This window comes from Paracoccidioides brasiliensis (assembly GCF_000150735.1).
Source record: "Paracoccidioides brasiliensis Pb18 unplaced genomic scaffold supercont2.3, whole genome shotgun sequence".
NCBI lineage: Eukaryota > Fungi > Ascomycota > Eurotiomycetes > Onygenales > Ajellomycetaceae > Paracoccidioides > Paracoccidioides brasiliensis.
Window position 1 is genome coordinate 1,962,258 of NW_011371360.1, and position 16,604 is coordinate 1,978,861.

The following is a 16,604-nucleotide window of genomic DNA, read 5'->3' on the forward strand; positions in this document are numbered from 1 at the left end:
ACTTTTGCATCCATATGCTTATAGGATTTTAATTATAACCACCGTTCAGCCATGATAAACGGCCATGAACTTGGGTCCAGGAGCATGATGCCACAGTCAGGTTCTCCCTACCCCTGGACGTATCTCTCAGGAAGATCTAATGTTGCTCTGATAGATAACTAGCAGGGGTTAATAAGCTTATTTCAAAGTTAATCTGTAGTTATTACAACACTTCGACTATTTTGCAGACCTAGTGGCAATATCATAATTATTGGCATTGCAAATTCCCTACATGTTCTGCTTTGTATATATATTCCCATTTATTTCATTGTTAATGTTTTTTGATACGTGTTTACCCCACAAAGCTCTCTAAGTTTTCCGTGTGTATGAAAGCAGACTGTTTTTCCCCGTGGAGTTGCTCACTCCAAACCGTGTGTTCACTAGGTTGTGGAGTCGAAGCTGTCCAGTTTTCTGGTCATTTGTTCTCTTATAATCTTGTTTTTCATTTAAAACGAGCTTTTTCAAATGTATGTACATACATATTTCGTTGTCTGAGAAACCTTCGGTTCACCAAGGTCCATAATTGGATGACAGAGAGCCTGGAAAAAGGGCAAAAGCCCAGGTTGTCTCTCAATTCGGAGCTTTCCCCTACGCTCCATAGTCCAATAGGCAGCGGACATGTTTCCACCTCTGACATAGCAAATATACGGACATTCGTAGGACAAATGTACGTCCGGGTTCACCATTGCAAGCGTTGGGCAAGCTTGCTGGAGTTGTCGATCTGGAGCCACAGCCGGCGACCAGTTCAGCAGAGATGCCAATCACGCCGCCTGATGCCAGAGTAAAGCTTCTGGGAACTGCTAACAGTGGGAAGCATTAAGAGACTTTGAGTCCTATCTCTTCGTAGTTTCGCCCATTAAATATACATAGAAGGTCGAGAAACGGAAGGATTGCCTGTCCGGAATATTTCCCAATGATCCACTCTCTTTTGTTGTCTCCCTGTCCTCAATTCCATCCACCCTTTGCTCTCTTGCGCCACCTGTTCCCATTTCCTTCTGTGTAAGTCTATGTACATTTGTCCGCTTTCGTTCCGCGAGGTTGGACGACCGTTGAGATAAATCGAGCTGTACTGTAGAGGTGAGAAAGACCATACGATGCTCTGCTCAACATTGGACGTGAGACAGCCCGAGACTCCGTTTGTCAAGAGTTGTAAAAAGAATCCATCTCTAATTCGTTCTGCATTAATAGACTGCTTTTTCACCTTTCTTGCAACGGACTGCCATTTTATCTTCCGGCTGCACACTTGGCCCCGAGAAATACAACAAGAGGACACTGGGGGATCTTGCCATATGGGTGAATACTCCCCCTGAAACCCCTGTCAAAAACGCGGCGTCTGACGCAGGAAAACTGGAACAAATTCCATACATCCATGCCAGAAAATAGCTGTGGATAAGCCATTGTACTACTGCATCTGGTTCCCATGCCGCAATGGAGGGTAATGGCCACAGTGCATTCTTTTTTCATCCAGTTTGGATGAAAAGATGTGTATTTTTGTGCCTCCAAATTCTCACCTTCCCAGGACAATGTTCATGGCTGCTAACACATGCTTGACATGATAGACTGGTGAGGCTGCGAGCTGGTCACTTTTCTGTTCATTCTGTCTTTGTCTCTTGCTTCGAATTTCTTCCCAGTGTTTTCCTGTCTGCGAGGTTTCTGGCAAGTCAGTGAGATTCATACCCTCGAAGATCGATATCAACATTCTTGAAGACCCTGCTTCCATTCTCATTGCAGATTACATTAACAGAATACTAACAAGGTACCCAGGCTTTTCAACCTTTCAAGGCCCCTTCAATGGTTCATTCCAACAATCAAGTCAATAGAAGGATTAGCTACGTTGTTCAATCCAAGCCCTTAAAAGGCACGTGAAACCCCCCTTTTTTAATTTTTTTCTTCTTCTTTTTTTTTCCCCCTTTCCTGTGCTGACACCACTGGCCATTTCAACGTTAAAAATTATCCATATCGCACACTTTCGTTCCATGTATTCATGTTTTCTCCCCTCTCTGTGGGGAAAGCAATAACGTTATTTTAGCTGAATGAACTGTCGCTTCCTGTAATTAAAATGGGGCTCGAGGCACTGAAATGTATGCATGCATGCAATCAAGCTGTATTGATGGAATAACGATGCAATAGGTGATGGGGCCTTGAGGGAAAGCATTGTATTGTCGCGAGAACTGACGGGCGTGATAGGTATTATCTAGGTTAAGAAATGTACCTTGAAACAGAGCTGATGATTTCTTAGAGTTAAAGAAGAAGGGGGGGGGGTGTGATTCTTTTTCGTTAACTACTGGAAATGTTTGCAGTTGGTCTGCTGGCAACTGTGTATGTAGCCCATTAGAAAAGCTCAATAGTTAGAAAGTTACTCTCTGTTTTGAGAAAATTAATGGCCTCGGCCACAAGAGTAACTACAACTATGTGTGTACGGAGTAATGCACTGCGAGTTTTATGCATGCAGCTTGAAGCTTTGGTTTTGCCAGACTAAATGTTTGTATGGAGGAAAAAAGGAACTTACAACGGCGCTAACTTATACTATTTGCTTGTTAGAGAGCTAGGTTCCCCCAGTCCGCCAGTCATTCCTCTATCATGCACTCCATCAGACCGTCGGAGTCTGCTCTCCTGATCAGCCGCCATATGCTCGTTTTGCTCCGAAATGTCCAAGCTGCAGCACGAGTCCATCGGTTCATTAGAGTGGAAGCATCTGTAGCATTTTTCCTCCAGTGGACTGACTGCTGACTGGTTTCACTACTCGCAAGAGTCCCCAGACTCCAAGGCATCGTTTGCTCCAGGTCAAATTTCCCTCAAGGCCCGCAACCATGCGCATTTCTGCCGTTCCGATCTCCAGAATTTAGGATTCAGACTCCACCTGGAGTCTTGATCCACCGCAGTTATTTGTTTACTTTTCTTCCCCGACCGTGTTCTTAACGATGCACTCACTCACTGTAAAGTGTGTAACAAATAAAAATAACAACATCCTTGATTGAAACATTTCCTGTCTCGCTGTTCGTTGTTATAATTTTATGTAACTACCGTACGGGTAGTTACCATCCCCGTATATTAGCTAGTTATTATTATTGCCCGAACCATGGACAATCAACACTCGCAGCCAGTCAAACAACACCAAGGAAAGTTACGGACTAACAAGGGAAATCCGTTTCTCGTACGACGGCTGAGCATGGATCCCTCGCAACCTTGGGCTAATTTAGTGGGAAGCCGCTCGACAACCTAGGGGAATTGTGTATGCACAGGAATGGGGCCTCTGGATGAAAGTTGACACCAATAGATTAATAGTGCGGTGGAGACAAGCAGTTTTAGCATTGGCATGAAAAAGGGTTAGAGGTATTGGCGGAAGATGCTAAATCCTGGCCACACAGCTAACTACCCTGAGCCGTTGAAGAGCTTTGCGACAGCCTCCCTACCAGGCAGGGAGAGAGATTCTCACACAAGCAATACGAGGCTGAATATTGATTGAACAGGCTATGAAGAAAATGGGATTTCCATTGTCAACAACAACAACAACAACAACAACAACAACAACAACAACAACAAATAATAATAGAAGATGGCAGGTAGCAATATCTAGATTAGGTGCAGTTGTTGTGCAGTTGCAGAGAGAGCTTGTTGAGGTTGGTAACTTTGGATCAAGTTCCACAAAAAGATTCGGCGGCTGGGAACCCAAGTACAAGGGGTACGTACGGAAATACGGCAGTACGGCAGTAATAATACCGAAACACACGACAAATTCGCCATTGATACAGTTTCCAAACCAAGGTTGATCCCATACAAGGATGGACTCCACCCGCCACAGGCTTCTATAATTGGCCATCTGCCAGCCTCTCCCAGCCTCTCCCAGCCTCTCCTGGGGGCGCGTCAGGTGTCCACTTTTGACCATTACAGTGACCAACAGCGACCAACAGCGACCAACAGTGAAAACAGCAACCAAAAGCGACCAAAAGCGCCCATAGAAGGGGGGGGGACCAACAAGTGACCAACCAGCCTTTTTGCCTCCCCGTATTACACACCTAACGATACGGTAACGTACCCATAACCCTCTCTCAACCTTTTCCCCCCCCCGGTCGCTTGGAAACTTTCGCTTACGTTTCCGCTTTCTTTTTCTTCGGCTGCTTCGACTCATTTCCTCCCTCTCCTTTCTCCTTTTCCTCTTTCTCTCCTCCTCTTCTGAATCAACATCAACCTCATCTGCTCTCAGCCAGTGTAGCTGCCTCAGCTCCTGTTCCATTGTGTAATACCCAGCGTTTCTCTTTGCATCTGCTTAAGCACATCTTTATCTTTTTCTCCTTCTCTTTCTTTATTTTTTTTTGAGATACCCCAGATACCCATATCGTTACTATTTATAACCCTATTTTAATATATCCAAATCGCCTCTCAAATCACCTTTCAAACCACAAGCTTGCATCAAGCCTCGTTGTGCCTGCAATCCACTCATCTTGCAATCACGCAGCTCCGGATTTGGTCGATCGATATCCGTTCCAGCAATCTAACCACTTCGCTTCGTATCTCCGATCTTTCAACTATCCACAGTCAAGATGTCGGAAGTTAGGAAACCCGCTGAAGACATGGCTGTTGTTGCTCCTGCTGTTGAACCCGCCACGGATGCTACAGCTGGTGCTGCTGCTGCTGCTGCTGCTGCTGCTACTGCGTCCCCTGCAGAGACTCCAGCGCAAACTCCCGCCCCGGCTGCTGACGCCGCTGTTGCAGCTGATGAGCCAGCGAAGGAAGAGGTCAAGCCTGCCACAGATGGAGTTCTCGGACACAAGTCCCCTGGTTTGGTCAAGTAGGTCTCACTGAGGGGGGTTAAATGAAGCGCAATAACTTCAGTGTTTATTTTTATTTTATTATTACTTCAAATTTTTGGGGTTTTACATATATAATAGACAATGCTAACGGGTATTTGTACTTTGATTTATAGGGGATTCCGTTTTTCAAAGCGCTTCTTTTGGTTCAGCGATGATGCTGTTGAGGTTAAGCAGCTCGCTGCGTATTTCCAGAATGAGAAGCTTAGCATTGCTCATCCTACCGCTGCCTGGGCTAGTCAGACTGGCAAAGGTCTTCTATTTTACGCCAAGCGTGCTGAGGACAAGGCTACACCCACGGGAATCGTCAACTTGGCCGATATTTCTGACATAGTCAAGGAGTCTGGACACGAATTCCAGTTCAAGGTTGCTGGTCACAAGCATGTTTTCCAGGCTGGAAGTGATGATGAGCGCGCTTCCTGGATTGCTGCCCTCGAGGCCAAGGCCGCTGAGGCCAAGAGAGAGAAAGAAACTGTCACCTCTAGTGAAGGTTACAAGGCTGAGCTGGAGAAGTTGAGTATGTATTCCTAATTGTCTATGGGGGGTTTTTTTTTTATATGGCGTTTCAATGTGGGAATTTCGCTAACCATACATATAGCCAAACCTCCTGTCGTCGCTGCTGCAGCACCCAAGAAGAGTCTAGAGAAGAAGGAGCCTGCTAAAGCAGAAGAGGGTGAGGAAAAGAAGGAAGAGGAGAAGAAGCCGGAGCAGAAAGAGAAGAGCCGTTCTCAGTCTCGGAAGCGGGCCAGCATTTTCGGAAGTTTCCTTGGCAAGAAGGAAGAGGAAAAGAAGGAAGAAAAGACTGAGGGCAAGGAGGAACCAGAAGTTGCTGCACCAGCTGTGGAGACCTCAGCGCCTGTCGCTGAGGCGGCTGAGAGTAAGTCAAATCTTAATAGGACATTTAAGATAGAAACTAATATTTAATAGCTCCTGTTCCTACTCCCGCTGCAGAGGAGCCAAAGGCTGAGGAAAAGAAGCCTGAAGCTAAGCCTGAGTCACCTACTGCTGGAAGATCCAAGCGGGCCTCGATCTTCGGAAACATTTTCCACAAGGTCTCCAACCAAGACAAGGTTGAGAAGGACAGCGCCGTAAAGAACACGGAAACACATGTCTCCAGCACCGCTCCTCAACTCGGGGACCCTGTTGATGTTTCCACCTCTGAGCCCACCAAGCCCGAGACTGTAACCGCCGCTGCTGAGCCTCCCCAGCCCGCTAAGGAAGGCGAAGAACCCGTAGCCTCCCCAACCTCCGCCAAGAATAGTTTCCTGAACTTCATCAAGAAGCACGATGTATGTCCATCCAGTTCCCTAAGCGAATAGAATATACGAAAATCAAAACACTGACAGGTAGTCTTATAGGACAAGAAGGAGATCAAGGCTAACGACAAGGTCGAGAAAAAACCCGAGGAAGCTCTCGAGGCCTCCGCCGTAGAAGCCAACGCTTCCCCAGCTACCAAGGACAAGCGTCGCACCTCCCTCTTTGGCACCCTCGGCAAAAAGGAAAAGAAGCCTGAGGTAACCAGTGACGGTGAGCAGGCTGGTGACGAGGAAGCCAAGTCCAAGTCCTCCGCATCTTCTCCTCTCCCCAAGCTTGGAGGAGTCTTCCACCGTGTCAGTAAGCCTGGCAAGAAGGATAAGGAAACCGCCCCTGCTGCCACTCCCGCGGAATCCGAGCCAATCCCCGAGGGAGCTGAGAAGCCTGAACCAGTCAGCAAAGACACCCCAGCTGAACCAACCGCCGCTGTAAATGGCAGTGAAGCCCCCGAGGAGATCAAGGATGACGCTGCCGCTGTCCCTGCAGCTTCTTCCTCCCAACCCGTCCAAGCTGCCGCATGAAATGCAGGCGCCAGGACGAGCTTCGTTGAGATCGAGAAGTGGTGGGACCAGCGGTACTTGTCTAGTCCTGGCGTGTTAACTGCCTAACAGATGATCGTAGTTCCCAATCACGGCAAAAGAAATATCCCTACACTCCCCTCTCCCGTTCTAATATACCAATTACTTCAAAAGAAATCCTGTATGATGTCGTCCCACAGGTCCGTTCCCTCCACTCTTATCTCTGGTCTTTCGATTTCGTGCTCGATTCCGTTTTGTCCATTTTTTTGCGTTAGCACCCTTTTTTTCCGTTTCGGTGTGCTCAGTTTTATTTTTGGGAAACTATATTTTAAAAAACAAAAAAATGCGAGGTGGACGTGAATGATACCCCGATACCTAGTGAAATTTTGAATTTGTTTTGAATTTATTGTTTTTGTCTGCATTTTCTGTATCTTTTGCTCCCTTGTAATTGTTTTCTACTTTACATTCCATTCACTATTGGTGGCTTCCCCCTCCCTTTTTTATAAATGCAATTTCTCATTTGATCAGTTTGGCAAGTATTTGTGCGTAGCTGTTGTCCTCTTTCATCCGAAGGTCTGTTGCTCTAGTCATGCCCCCCAATCATCTCACCGCTTTCAGTCTAACCCATTACACTCATACCAACAAAATTCTCTTGGTAAATTGGTTTTCAATATTTAATGCACCATGTAATTAATGTTATCATACCCCCTTGTGTTGATATGCGTGTGTATCATGAATTTCGATGCTTAAAACAGACTGCCATGTGCAATGTGAATGATGATGGCATTATGCATGAGGATATATGTTGGGTGTACAACTGGGAAAGACTTTTTGAGGCCAAGTATCAAATTGAACCTCCCAAAGTTCTGTGGAGACTATAATAATAATTAATTCAAGATAGTGTTTTCTGTTGTTTATTTAAAAGTTGACTTCCGATTTTACAAATCTTTGTTTTCAAGGCTTTCCAGTATTGTAATTTCATGCTCTTAACTGTATTCTTGTGTTCCATAATTTTAGCCATGCAACAAAATTTCTTAATGTAAGAGCCACAAACTGAGGGAGGTGGCTATATATATATATATATAGGGCAAGATAAACCACACATGCAGCACAATGGCCAAGGGGGCAGTGAGGCGAGAGAGAGAGAAACGACAGATGTATATAGTGAGCTAAAGTGCTGGATGTTTTACAGGATCATGTGAGGCAAGAAATGACGTCTGTAGTGGCATAGAGAATGAGCATACGAAAAATGGTCTGATGCCAGTGACATGAAGAAACCGGCAATGACTCCAAAAGGAATGACGACCATATGCAAAAGCAAAGACGATATGAAAACAACACGAACTTTAAAAGTGTAAATAAAGGAGGGAAGGAATAATGCAGGGCAAACAAAATCTTCGTATCAGGAGTACTGCAAAAATAGAGAGATCTCTTTATTGTCTGTTTGTAGGCTTGCTTGCTTGGGTTCGAGGGGGGAAACGAAAAAACAAAACCGTCAGTTTCTTTAACTCGGGTCTGGATTTCGCTTTTCTTCTTGGTGGGCTGCACTGTAAAGGATGAGAGGAGCAAGAAAAGGAGGAAGAGAAAAAAGGTAATGTTGGGTATGGCAATTTCTCAACTTCATTCTGCGTGAAGGGGCGGGGGAAAAAAAAAAGGCCATTTGGTTGAACGACGTGCTTATTTACTGATTTACCAGATATCATTCCACTTTTTTGCTGTGCCTTGTTTTGTTATGCGCCAATCTTGCCTTGATGTTTCAGAGGCTTTGCGATCGGCCACAGTGTCGCTGATAGCGAGCGCTGTTGCGCAGACTCAGTGCTCACAACGCTCATATTTTATTTCCGTGCATCGAGGGCATGTTGAATTGCTGGGTGGTTCGGAAGATCGTTAGCCAAAGAAAACATTGCACAAGTGGGAATTAAGGTGCATTTGCAGCTTACCATCGCAGGAAGCTTTTGCGTCTCCGAATAACATCCTCGTGTTAGGCATGTAGAACATGGGATTCGGTACGTCAGCTACAGAATCGAACACAATTAGTCCACCTGTCTCATCTACCCAAGTAGATCTGCGGGTTTCCATCTTTTGGAAAAAGATTCCAGGAACGAGTATATGGGCAAGCAAGCTTACCGTATCCACTGGCCATGCCTCGTTTCATGACGATGATTTCCTTGCTCTTCCACACGTTCAAAACGGGCATGCCAGCGATGGGAGAGCCTGGTTCAAGTGCAATGGGGTTGACGGTATCGTTGGCACCGATGACCAGTGTAACGTCCGTATCAGGGAAATCGTCGTTGATCTCATCCATCTCCAAGACGACTGAAAAGGCAGAGCTTTTAGTTTATTGATGAAATATGAAGACTGGAAATGGGACTTACTATCGTATGGCACAGAGGCTTCTGCCAGGAGGACATTACATTGTCCTGGCATTCTGCCAGCAACCGGGTGGATTGCGAATCTGACTTTCACTCCCTTGGCACGGAGCATTCGAGTAATTTCTGAAATTGCATACTGGGCTTTTGCGACAGCCATGCCATAGCCGACAACCTGGAACCGGTCAGCGATGTGGAAATTAAGTAGGTAAATGTAGACGTATTTCAGATCATACAATTATAACACTTTCCGCATTAGCAAGGGAGTCCGCAGTCTCTTCGATCGACGTTGTGGTAATTTGTCCTTCAATTTTGTGATCCGATGCAGTTGGAGAAGATATCCCACCAAATAACACGTTGGTTAAAGATCTATTCATGGCAACACACTGAAGAAAGAGGAAATCAGTAAAGGGAATAAATAATATGGCGTTCAAGGACGAAAATTTTACCATAATATACGACAAAATAGAACCGCTAACTCCAATGAGAGATCCGACAGTTGTCAACAACGGGTTGTCAAGCATAAAGCCTTCAGCAACCAATGCAAATCCAGAATAGGCATTCAGAACGGTAATTACAACGGCTGTATGAACATATTTTTAGTCAGCTGGCTCCGGAGGAACGACGCATACAACCCTTCGTTGGAGTGTAGAAGTGGGGACGTACGCATATCAGCGCCACCGATAGCAGCTGTTGTTGTATAACCCTTCAAAAAGCTGAGAATCGTACTAGCACCCAAGCACAGAGCAGCGGTCATAGGAGCGCCCGGAGCCATGGTGACAAATGTGCCCATCAAAGCAGCATTTCCTCCAAGGAGGGATGCGTTGATTAAATGCCGCCCAGGGAGAATCGTAGCACGTGAAGACATGCGCCCCGCTAGTTTGAGAAAAGCAACGATTGAACCGGTAAACGTAACACCACCTGAGTTCAGTTAGCCATGGCCCTAAGAGCGGCAAACTTTTTGGAGAGGCATTCACCAATAACAACCCCCAAATATGCGGTGATGAGATGTAACGTAGAAATATGTCCAACATCTACCAAAACGCTTCCAATGCTCGTAAGAACAGCAGCCAATCCGACAACGGAGTGTAGTGCTGCAACAGTTTGCGGTAATCCGGTTGGCGTAATGCGTCGACCGATCAGGGCACCTAAATAATTGAATTAGAGTCGTGCCCTCTTCATACAAATAGACTATCGGATTCCGGTTGAGGAGGATCTACACACCAACAATACTTCCAAACCCAGCAACTCCGATGAACTGAGCAAGAACCTCAGACGAAAAGCCCACTGCAGCTAGAGATGAGAGCATCCCAGAAGCTACACCTAGTATGCCTAAGATGTTGCCTCGTCGAGCTGTCGCTTGAGATGCAAGACCAGAAAGGGAACCTATGGTAATTCGTCAATTAATTGTAATACTAAACATCAGTAGTGGTAAAGACTTACTAATACACAAGATACTACTGACAAGATACCCAGCTTGCACAAGGCCAGCCATACCGGTGGTCGCAGCTACGATAAAGCCTCCACCAAACAACAGACCGGGTATTGCATATAGCCAGGGATATTCAGGGGGGTCCGTTGGGCCTATTATTTTATGAAACTATTAGAAAGCAAACCTCGAGTCGAGGAATCGAAATGTTCGAGAGCTTACGTCTGAACATATCCAACATTCGCTTGGTGATGACGAAACCACCAGAAACGTTCACAAATGCCAACAGGACCGACAATGCGCCGAGAACCTGGGGAACGGTTTCAGGAACAAACCCTCCTCCCATGACAAACAAACCACCGACACCAACCATACCTAGAGTGTGAACACATCAGCTACTGCTATTCGGAATGGTATTAAAGATTCTCACCTGAAATGGCGTTTGTTACACTCATCAGGGGGGAGTGCAGCGCAGGTACAACTCCCCACACCACACGATAGCCAATAAGCGAAGCAAGTCCAGCGGTAAATACATTGCTCATGAACACTGGACCAGCGATTTTCCCGAGCAGCACCGCAAGTCCCATACCACCGGTAACGGTGACGACTTCCCGTGAGGTTTTCTGAAACGGGGTCATGGCTAGCATAGCGCTCTCCTTGGAAATCTCAACCGTAGCGGCATTTGGAGCCGCAGCTGGTGGGGGACCGGTTCGAGGCGCGGGAGGCAGGATTTCGCCATTTTGCGTAACAATTGAGCCACGAACAACCTCGTCCGTAGGGTCTATCCCGAATTTCTTTTCCTCAGGGGCCATAGAGAGAAGGAATTTGGTGATATTATTGGAGTACAGGGTTGACGATTGTGTTGGAAGTCGTGAGGGAAGATCAGTATAGCCTAACAAGGTTTTAGTAACAACCCATGCCGATTCAAGGACACAACGAACCTATAATAGTAACGCCTTTATGAACAGATAGTTGTCCGGAAACAGTCAATTCGCAATTTCCGCCAGCTTCAGCTGCTAGATCGACTATCACGGAGCCTGTTTTCATTGCTTCTACCATCTGAATCCCGGATTGGTCAACTGTTTTAATTTCAAGCAAGTTGTTCCATGTAGTGTATAACGCACCTCCTTTTTGATCAACTTGGGGGCGGGGCGTCCGGGAATCAAGGCCGTGGTGATCACGATGTCTACTTCTTTGCACTGTTCCATGAATAGCTTCATTTCAGCCTCCAAGAATTCCTTTGACATTTCCTTTGCGTAGCCACCAGTACCAGTGCCATCTTCCTGGATATTGACTTCAATGAATTCAGCACCAAGAGACTGTACTTGTTCGCGCGCAGCGGGTCGTGTGTCAAAACCCCGTACAATTGCTCCTAGACGACGGGCCTGCACAAACGGTCAGAAAAGAGCAGGAACATTATTGTTACAAAACGGGAAAAGAATACGCACGGCACCGATAGCACTTAGACCAGCTACGCCAGCTCCAATAACGAGAACTTTGCCAGGAGGGATCTAGACCTCCGATTAGTTTAAATACACCGGCGTCATTCCGACGATTACAGGAACAGTTTTTACCTTTCTATAGCGTTGAAGTATAGGTCGTTAGCAAATTCAAGTTCTAACCTCACGGAGCCATCACAGGAATAGAATTGGAATTCCCTGCTTACCCAGCTGCTGTAACCTGACCAGGGAGAAACCGGCCAAAATGGTTCGAAGCCTCGAGGATAGCTTTATATCCAGCAATATTTGCCATAGAACTAAGAAAGCCATAAGCATATAAAGTCCACTGTTTCAAAATAAAATAAAATAAAATAAAGGGCGGATAAATTCTCCAATATTACCTAAGGGCATCAAACACCTGTGCGCGGGATATGCGAGGGATCATATCCATCGCAAACGAAGTTACATGGCGAGCAGCCAACGCATTCACCACTTCCTTATTCTGTGCCGGGTATAGAAACGAAATAAGGGTGCTTCCCTCACGGAGGGCAGCCACCTCATTGTTGGAGCAGCCATTGAGTGAGGGAGGGCGTACTTTCAGCAAGATATCACTATCTTGCCAGACAGCTTTCCTATCCACGAGTGTTGCACCCGCCTTCTCGTATGCATCATCTGTGAACTGAGCTTGAGCTCCAGCACCACGCTCGATCAGGACTCGGGCGAATCCCTTCTTTAGCAACAGAGCAGCATTCTGCGGGGTTAGGGCAATGCGACGCTCGTTTGGGAAGGTTTCGAACGGAATTCCAACGGTGAGGGCGGACCACGGAACGCAGGTGATCAGATTCGGCGGGGAGTGGGGTTTCCTTTGCACTTCGCTCCATGGAGGAGGGCTAGCGGAGAAACGCCGGTGTTGGAGGGCTGCCCACAAGTTAAATACCTCCCTTTATTAGTCACGGAAAAACGCGTCGTGTGAGGTCTGGAAATAAAATCAATGAAGCCCTTTTCAAGGGCAATTAAACCCACCAAAGAGCGCAGCAGTCAGGCGCTGGGTGAGTTTTTCGGAGTCCGGACTGCAAGGCCGTCGCAGAGCCGGACGTATTGTCAATGGCCAGCTCATGCTCGCGATTTCAGACCTATGGCGCGGACGATGGGGTTCTAAAGCGATGGAAAGCTGGCATCTGCCAGACACGGAAAAGGTGGTGATCCAGTATCCCGATGGGTTTGGTGCTTGTTCCAAACTCTGCTCAAGTTTCAGAGTCTAAGTTCGGGGGTAAAAGAGGCCGTCGAGGTTGCTTTCGGGGGGTTGCATGCTACGGCAGATGCGGGGGACCGTTCCACCAGAAGCAGGCAGCGCAGATTGTTTGGGACAATGACAAATGAGGGGAAGTGAGAACTACCGGGTGGCCATGCACGATACCTAGGCAAGGTGGTATCGAAGGTCCGTGTTGCAGTGTGTTGGTGGTATGTTTGGGGGTTCAATTGAGGGGGTTTGGTGAAAAGACTGCTACGGTGTGGTTGGTGGACGATTTTTTTTAGCCGAGTGGGATGTTGATGCTGTTGGCTGCAGAGCTCTCAGGCACAGCCGCGGACTTGGAAAATAGCATTTATTCTACAAGGGATGTACTATTTAGCTGTCAATTTTACGAGTCAAAATCCACAGGAAGAAAAATTCAATGACTATTGAAAGACAATCTTAACTTTTTGACCCCTGACAGGGCCAACCAAATCTAAAGTCTCTTGCTATTTTTGCTTTTGCCGCAAGTCCTCCGTATTTGAGGGCTATAGATTGGATTCCGAAGAAGCACTTGGCTAGTTAGGCTGATTCCTTCGGGGGCTAGGAATTGGAGTAGAGGGGAGCAAAGGAAAGCAACACGAGGCCGGGTGCTCTGCTTGCCTGATTACAGCAATTATATATAGATATAGACAGTATCACAGAATCACAAACCTGACTTATTTATGTAATGCAGAATGGGGAGTTCTTGTCGGCCAATCAGTGATTCCAGTCCGCAAAAAATGCATCCCCGAATAGAGTGAGATTCTGGGTTTGTATTTCGCTATTAATGGAATATTTTTTATGAAGTCTAAATGAGAGCTTTACATCCATGTTTAATTATAGAACCTACACACCTCACCTTTTTAGTTATCCGTGGCCGGCACTATCACATCTTCATATGGAGAATCTAAGCCTCTCCTCCAACCTTCACAGATAGTCGAATTTTTTTTTTTTTTTTTGTATCAACAGTCCAGCGCTTAAAAGATCACTGTGCAATCTTAGTAACGAACATGGATTCAACGGGGCAATCCAGGGCAGAGAGAAATCTAGTATCCAATCAACTCTTAACGGGGCTGAAGCTCTTAATTAATCCCGAGCAGCTTAGTTATCATATGTTTGGGATGACTGCTGAGAACAGAATACGTATGCATCCCAGATCCGCTGTTTCAAAAGCCCAGTAACCTCCAGCACAGCCAAGACTGTAGCTACATGTCTGTGCTATGCTGGCGTACAAAAAGGAATTTGAACATCTCGTACTCCGCTTCATTCTCAGAGCAATCATTGAAAACAAAGTTCAGATGCAGGGAAACACTCTTTGTCTGACGGGGGCTTAAAATCAAGACATCTATACACCTTGTGTTCCCAAACAAGCCAAACAATAAGCTTGGAAAAGTTAAGACGGGACCTGACAAGAGCATTAGCCCGGCTGTCGAGGTTGCATTGTTGCATTGTTGCATTGAGCCTTGTTTCTGCTTCCCCTGAGTCTTTCGTTGTGCATCTGATGCCCTGGCATTGCTGCGAGACATCATAGTATTTGTGTTACAAGGGTAGAGAACCTGAGAGGACCCAGGAAATAAATATAATAAGAAAGGGGAAAAAAATTAGACAATTTGAACTTGACAAGGGAAATTGACAAAGGCATTGAAGAATTCCAGTCTCATTCTCGAGAACTACTCATTGATAGGTTTATCAGCGTCATGTCTTGCAATGGACACGGACAGAATCAGTCTATTTTGATGGACAGCATAGATCCATAAACCAGAAGACACTCTCCGCACAAGAAACAGGTTTCCTGCTAGTGGGAGGCAGATTTGGTACTCTCAGGTGCGATAACTTAAAGACCGGTCTGGCTTTGGGAGGACAATTACGAATGGAACGAATTAAGAAGACTGCCTTGAACGTAATGTCTCCGTGGAATTTAAAGAATGAAATGCAGCAAAAACAGCAAAGACCGTGGAGCTCGAAGAAATGGACAGGTGCGAGAAAGAGTTTGCTGGAGTCCTCTGCTGGGTAACTACCAGCAGTCTGATGAAGGATGCGTGAGGAGAGAGTCGAGCCAGCGGCATGCAGTAGTAGTTAAATATGAACGGTAGTTATTATAAACTATAACTACGGCCGAGTCGAGTCAGGAGAAATATCCAGTCCAAAGCGACCCAACAAGCCTTCTTGTTATCTGCTCAATGTTGCATTCTTTGGTGCCTACGTCTTTGATTTTGATTGTTTGTTAAACTTCCACATGTGCTGCGTAGAACAACAGAAGAAAAAACATCTGCCTAGTGGCCAGGGGTTAAGATGCCATTATGAAGTCAATTAAACTATGAATTGGTTTCAGCCAACAGGGGACGGACAGATATATCAAGATTTGTTCCAGAACGTCGAATATTCGAAGGAAGTCAAGGCTTTCCTCCTTTGGCGAGAAACCGTGGAATCGCACATGGAATAATATTTCAAGACTATGACGTTTGTTTTAGAGTTCGCGGTTTCAACAAACTGCGGAAAAAGGGAACCTTGGGGGACTTCGTTCTGTCCAATGCCCGGTCGCCGCTCATCCAAGAGGCCTATCTGATTGCTGCGAGAGGACACGTTTTGGTGTTCCAGTGAATCTACTCTGGATAGGCGTGACTTGGTGATGACGCTGATGCCATGGAAAAAACATAAACGGTGTGAGCATGCAGGCTCTAAGCGATGTGCATGTGCAGCGGCGGAACAAGATGTACCAAAGGGACCTCGGTGGAAACAGTCCCAAGGGATGATTAAAATTAGACCTAGACTTCTCCAGTCGAACCGTCACAAGGTTAGGATCCAGTGTTTTCCCACAAAGGGCGTTAGGCTAAAAATAATATGCGAAGTAAAAATATAGCCAGAAAGTAAAACCAGAGTTTCACCACGAAAAAGTTTCCCGTGATTTTCTATTTTCTATTTCCCCCCCCAAAACGCCCTGTTTTGGACATCCCGCATGAAACTGGCGGAGATCTCCGCACTACAATTGGGCCAATTCCAACGAATCAAAGACGACGACTGGCTGAATCGAATCCTGGGTTCTTCCAGAGATTGGAGAAAAAAACCCTTTCACCACCACCTTCCATTAAATATAGATGTCATACAGGAACGGAATCCGGAATCCAAGAAGTTATTATTTTTAACCCCCCCCTTGCGTGTTCCCTGAGACTCGAGAGGGAGTGAGAGATATTATTATTTTTGGCTGCCAACGTTAGTTATTAAGAAAATGCTCGATTGAACTCGGTGAGTCAACCTCCTCTCCCCAACGCAAGCCCGATCGGGGCTCAACCGGGGGGGGGGGGGGGAGAGGGGGGGAATGTAAACCTTAATTTTACCCCCCTGGTCCCCCGGGGGGGGGCCTAGAACCACAATAGATTTGGGGCGCACTTGGAGTGGCTTGATTGGTTCCTGGGAG

At 46.3% G+C, this 16,604-nt stretch overlaps 3 protein-coding genes across 3 annotated transcripts; 1 reads left to right on the top strand and 2 right to left on the bottom strand.

Annotated features, from left to right (window-relative positions):
* Window positions 1–1,546: 1,546 nt before the first annotated feature.
* PADG_11523 (uncharacterized protein) lies at window positions 1,547–1,738 on the bottom strand (the record flags this gene model as incomplete). The annotated part of the gene is made up of 1 exon (XM_010760682.1): window positions 1,547–1,738. One exon carries the CDS (start codon window positions 1,736–1,738, stop codon window positions 1,547–1,549), a length of 192 nt encoding a protein of 63 aa, XP_010758984.1.
* Window positions 1,739–4,580: 2,842 nt separating this feature from the next.
* On the top strand, window positions 4,581–6,682 carry PADG_02967 (uncharacterized protein; the record flags this gene model as incomplete). The annotated part of the gene is made up of 5 exons (XM_010760364.1): window positions 4,581–4,828; window positions 4,964–5,364; window positions 5,446–5,724; window positions 5,775–6,136; window positions 6,206–6,682. The coding sequence occupies 5 exons, from the start codon at window positions 4,581–4,583 to the stop codon at window positions 6,680–6,682; spliced, it is 1,767 nt and encodes a 588-aa protein (XP_010758666.1).
* Window positions 6,683–8,368: 1,686 nt separating this feature from the next.
* Window positions 8,369–13,033, bottom strand: PADG_02968 (NAD(P)(+) transhydrogenase (AB-specific), alpha subunit; the record flags this gene model as incomplete). The annotated part of the gene is made up of 19 exons (XM_010759914.1): window positions 8,369–8,478; window positions 8,620–8,694; window positions 8,807–8,995; window positions 9,055–9,223; window positions 9,285–9,434; window positions 9,498–9,631; window positions 9,715–9,969; window positions 10,026–10,196; window positions 10,273–10,434; window positions 10,492–10,632; window positions 10,700–10,852; window positions 10,908–11,369; window positions 11,419–11,536; window positions 11,602–11,862; window positions 11,926–11,988; window positions 12,016–12,055; window positions 12,144–12,233; window positions 12,318–12,834; window positions 12,940–13,033. The coding sequence occupies 19 exons, from the start codon at window positions 13,031–13,033 to the stop codon at window positions 8,369–8,371; spliced, it is 3,354 nt and encodes a 1,117-aa protein (XP_010758216.1).
* Window positions 13,034–16,604: the final 3,571 nt, after the last annotated feature.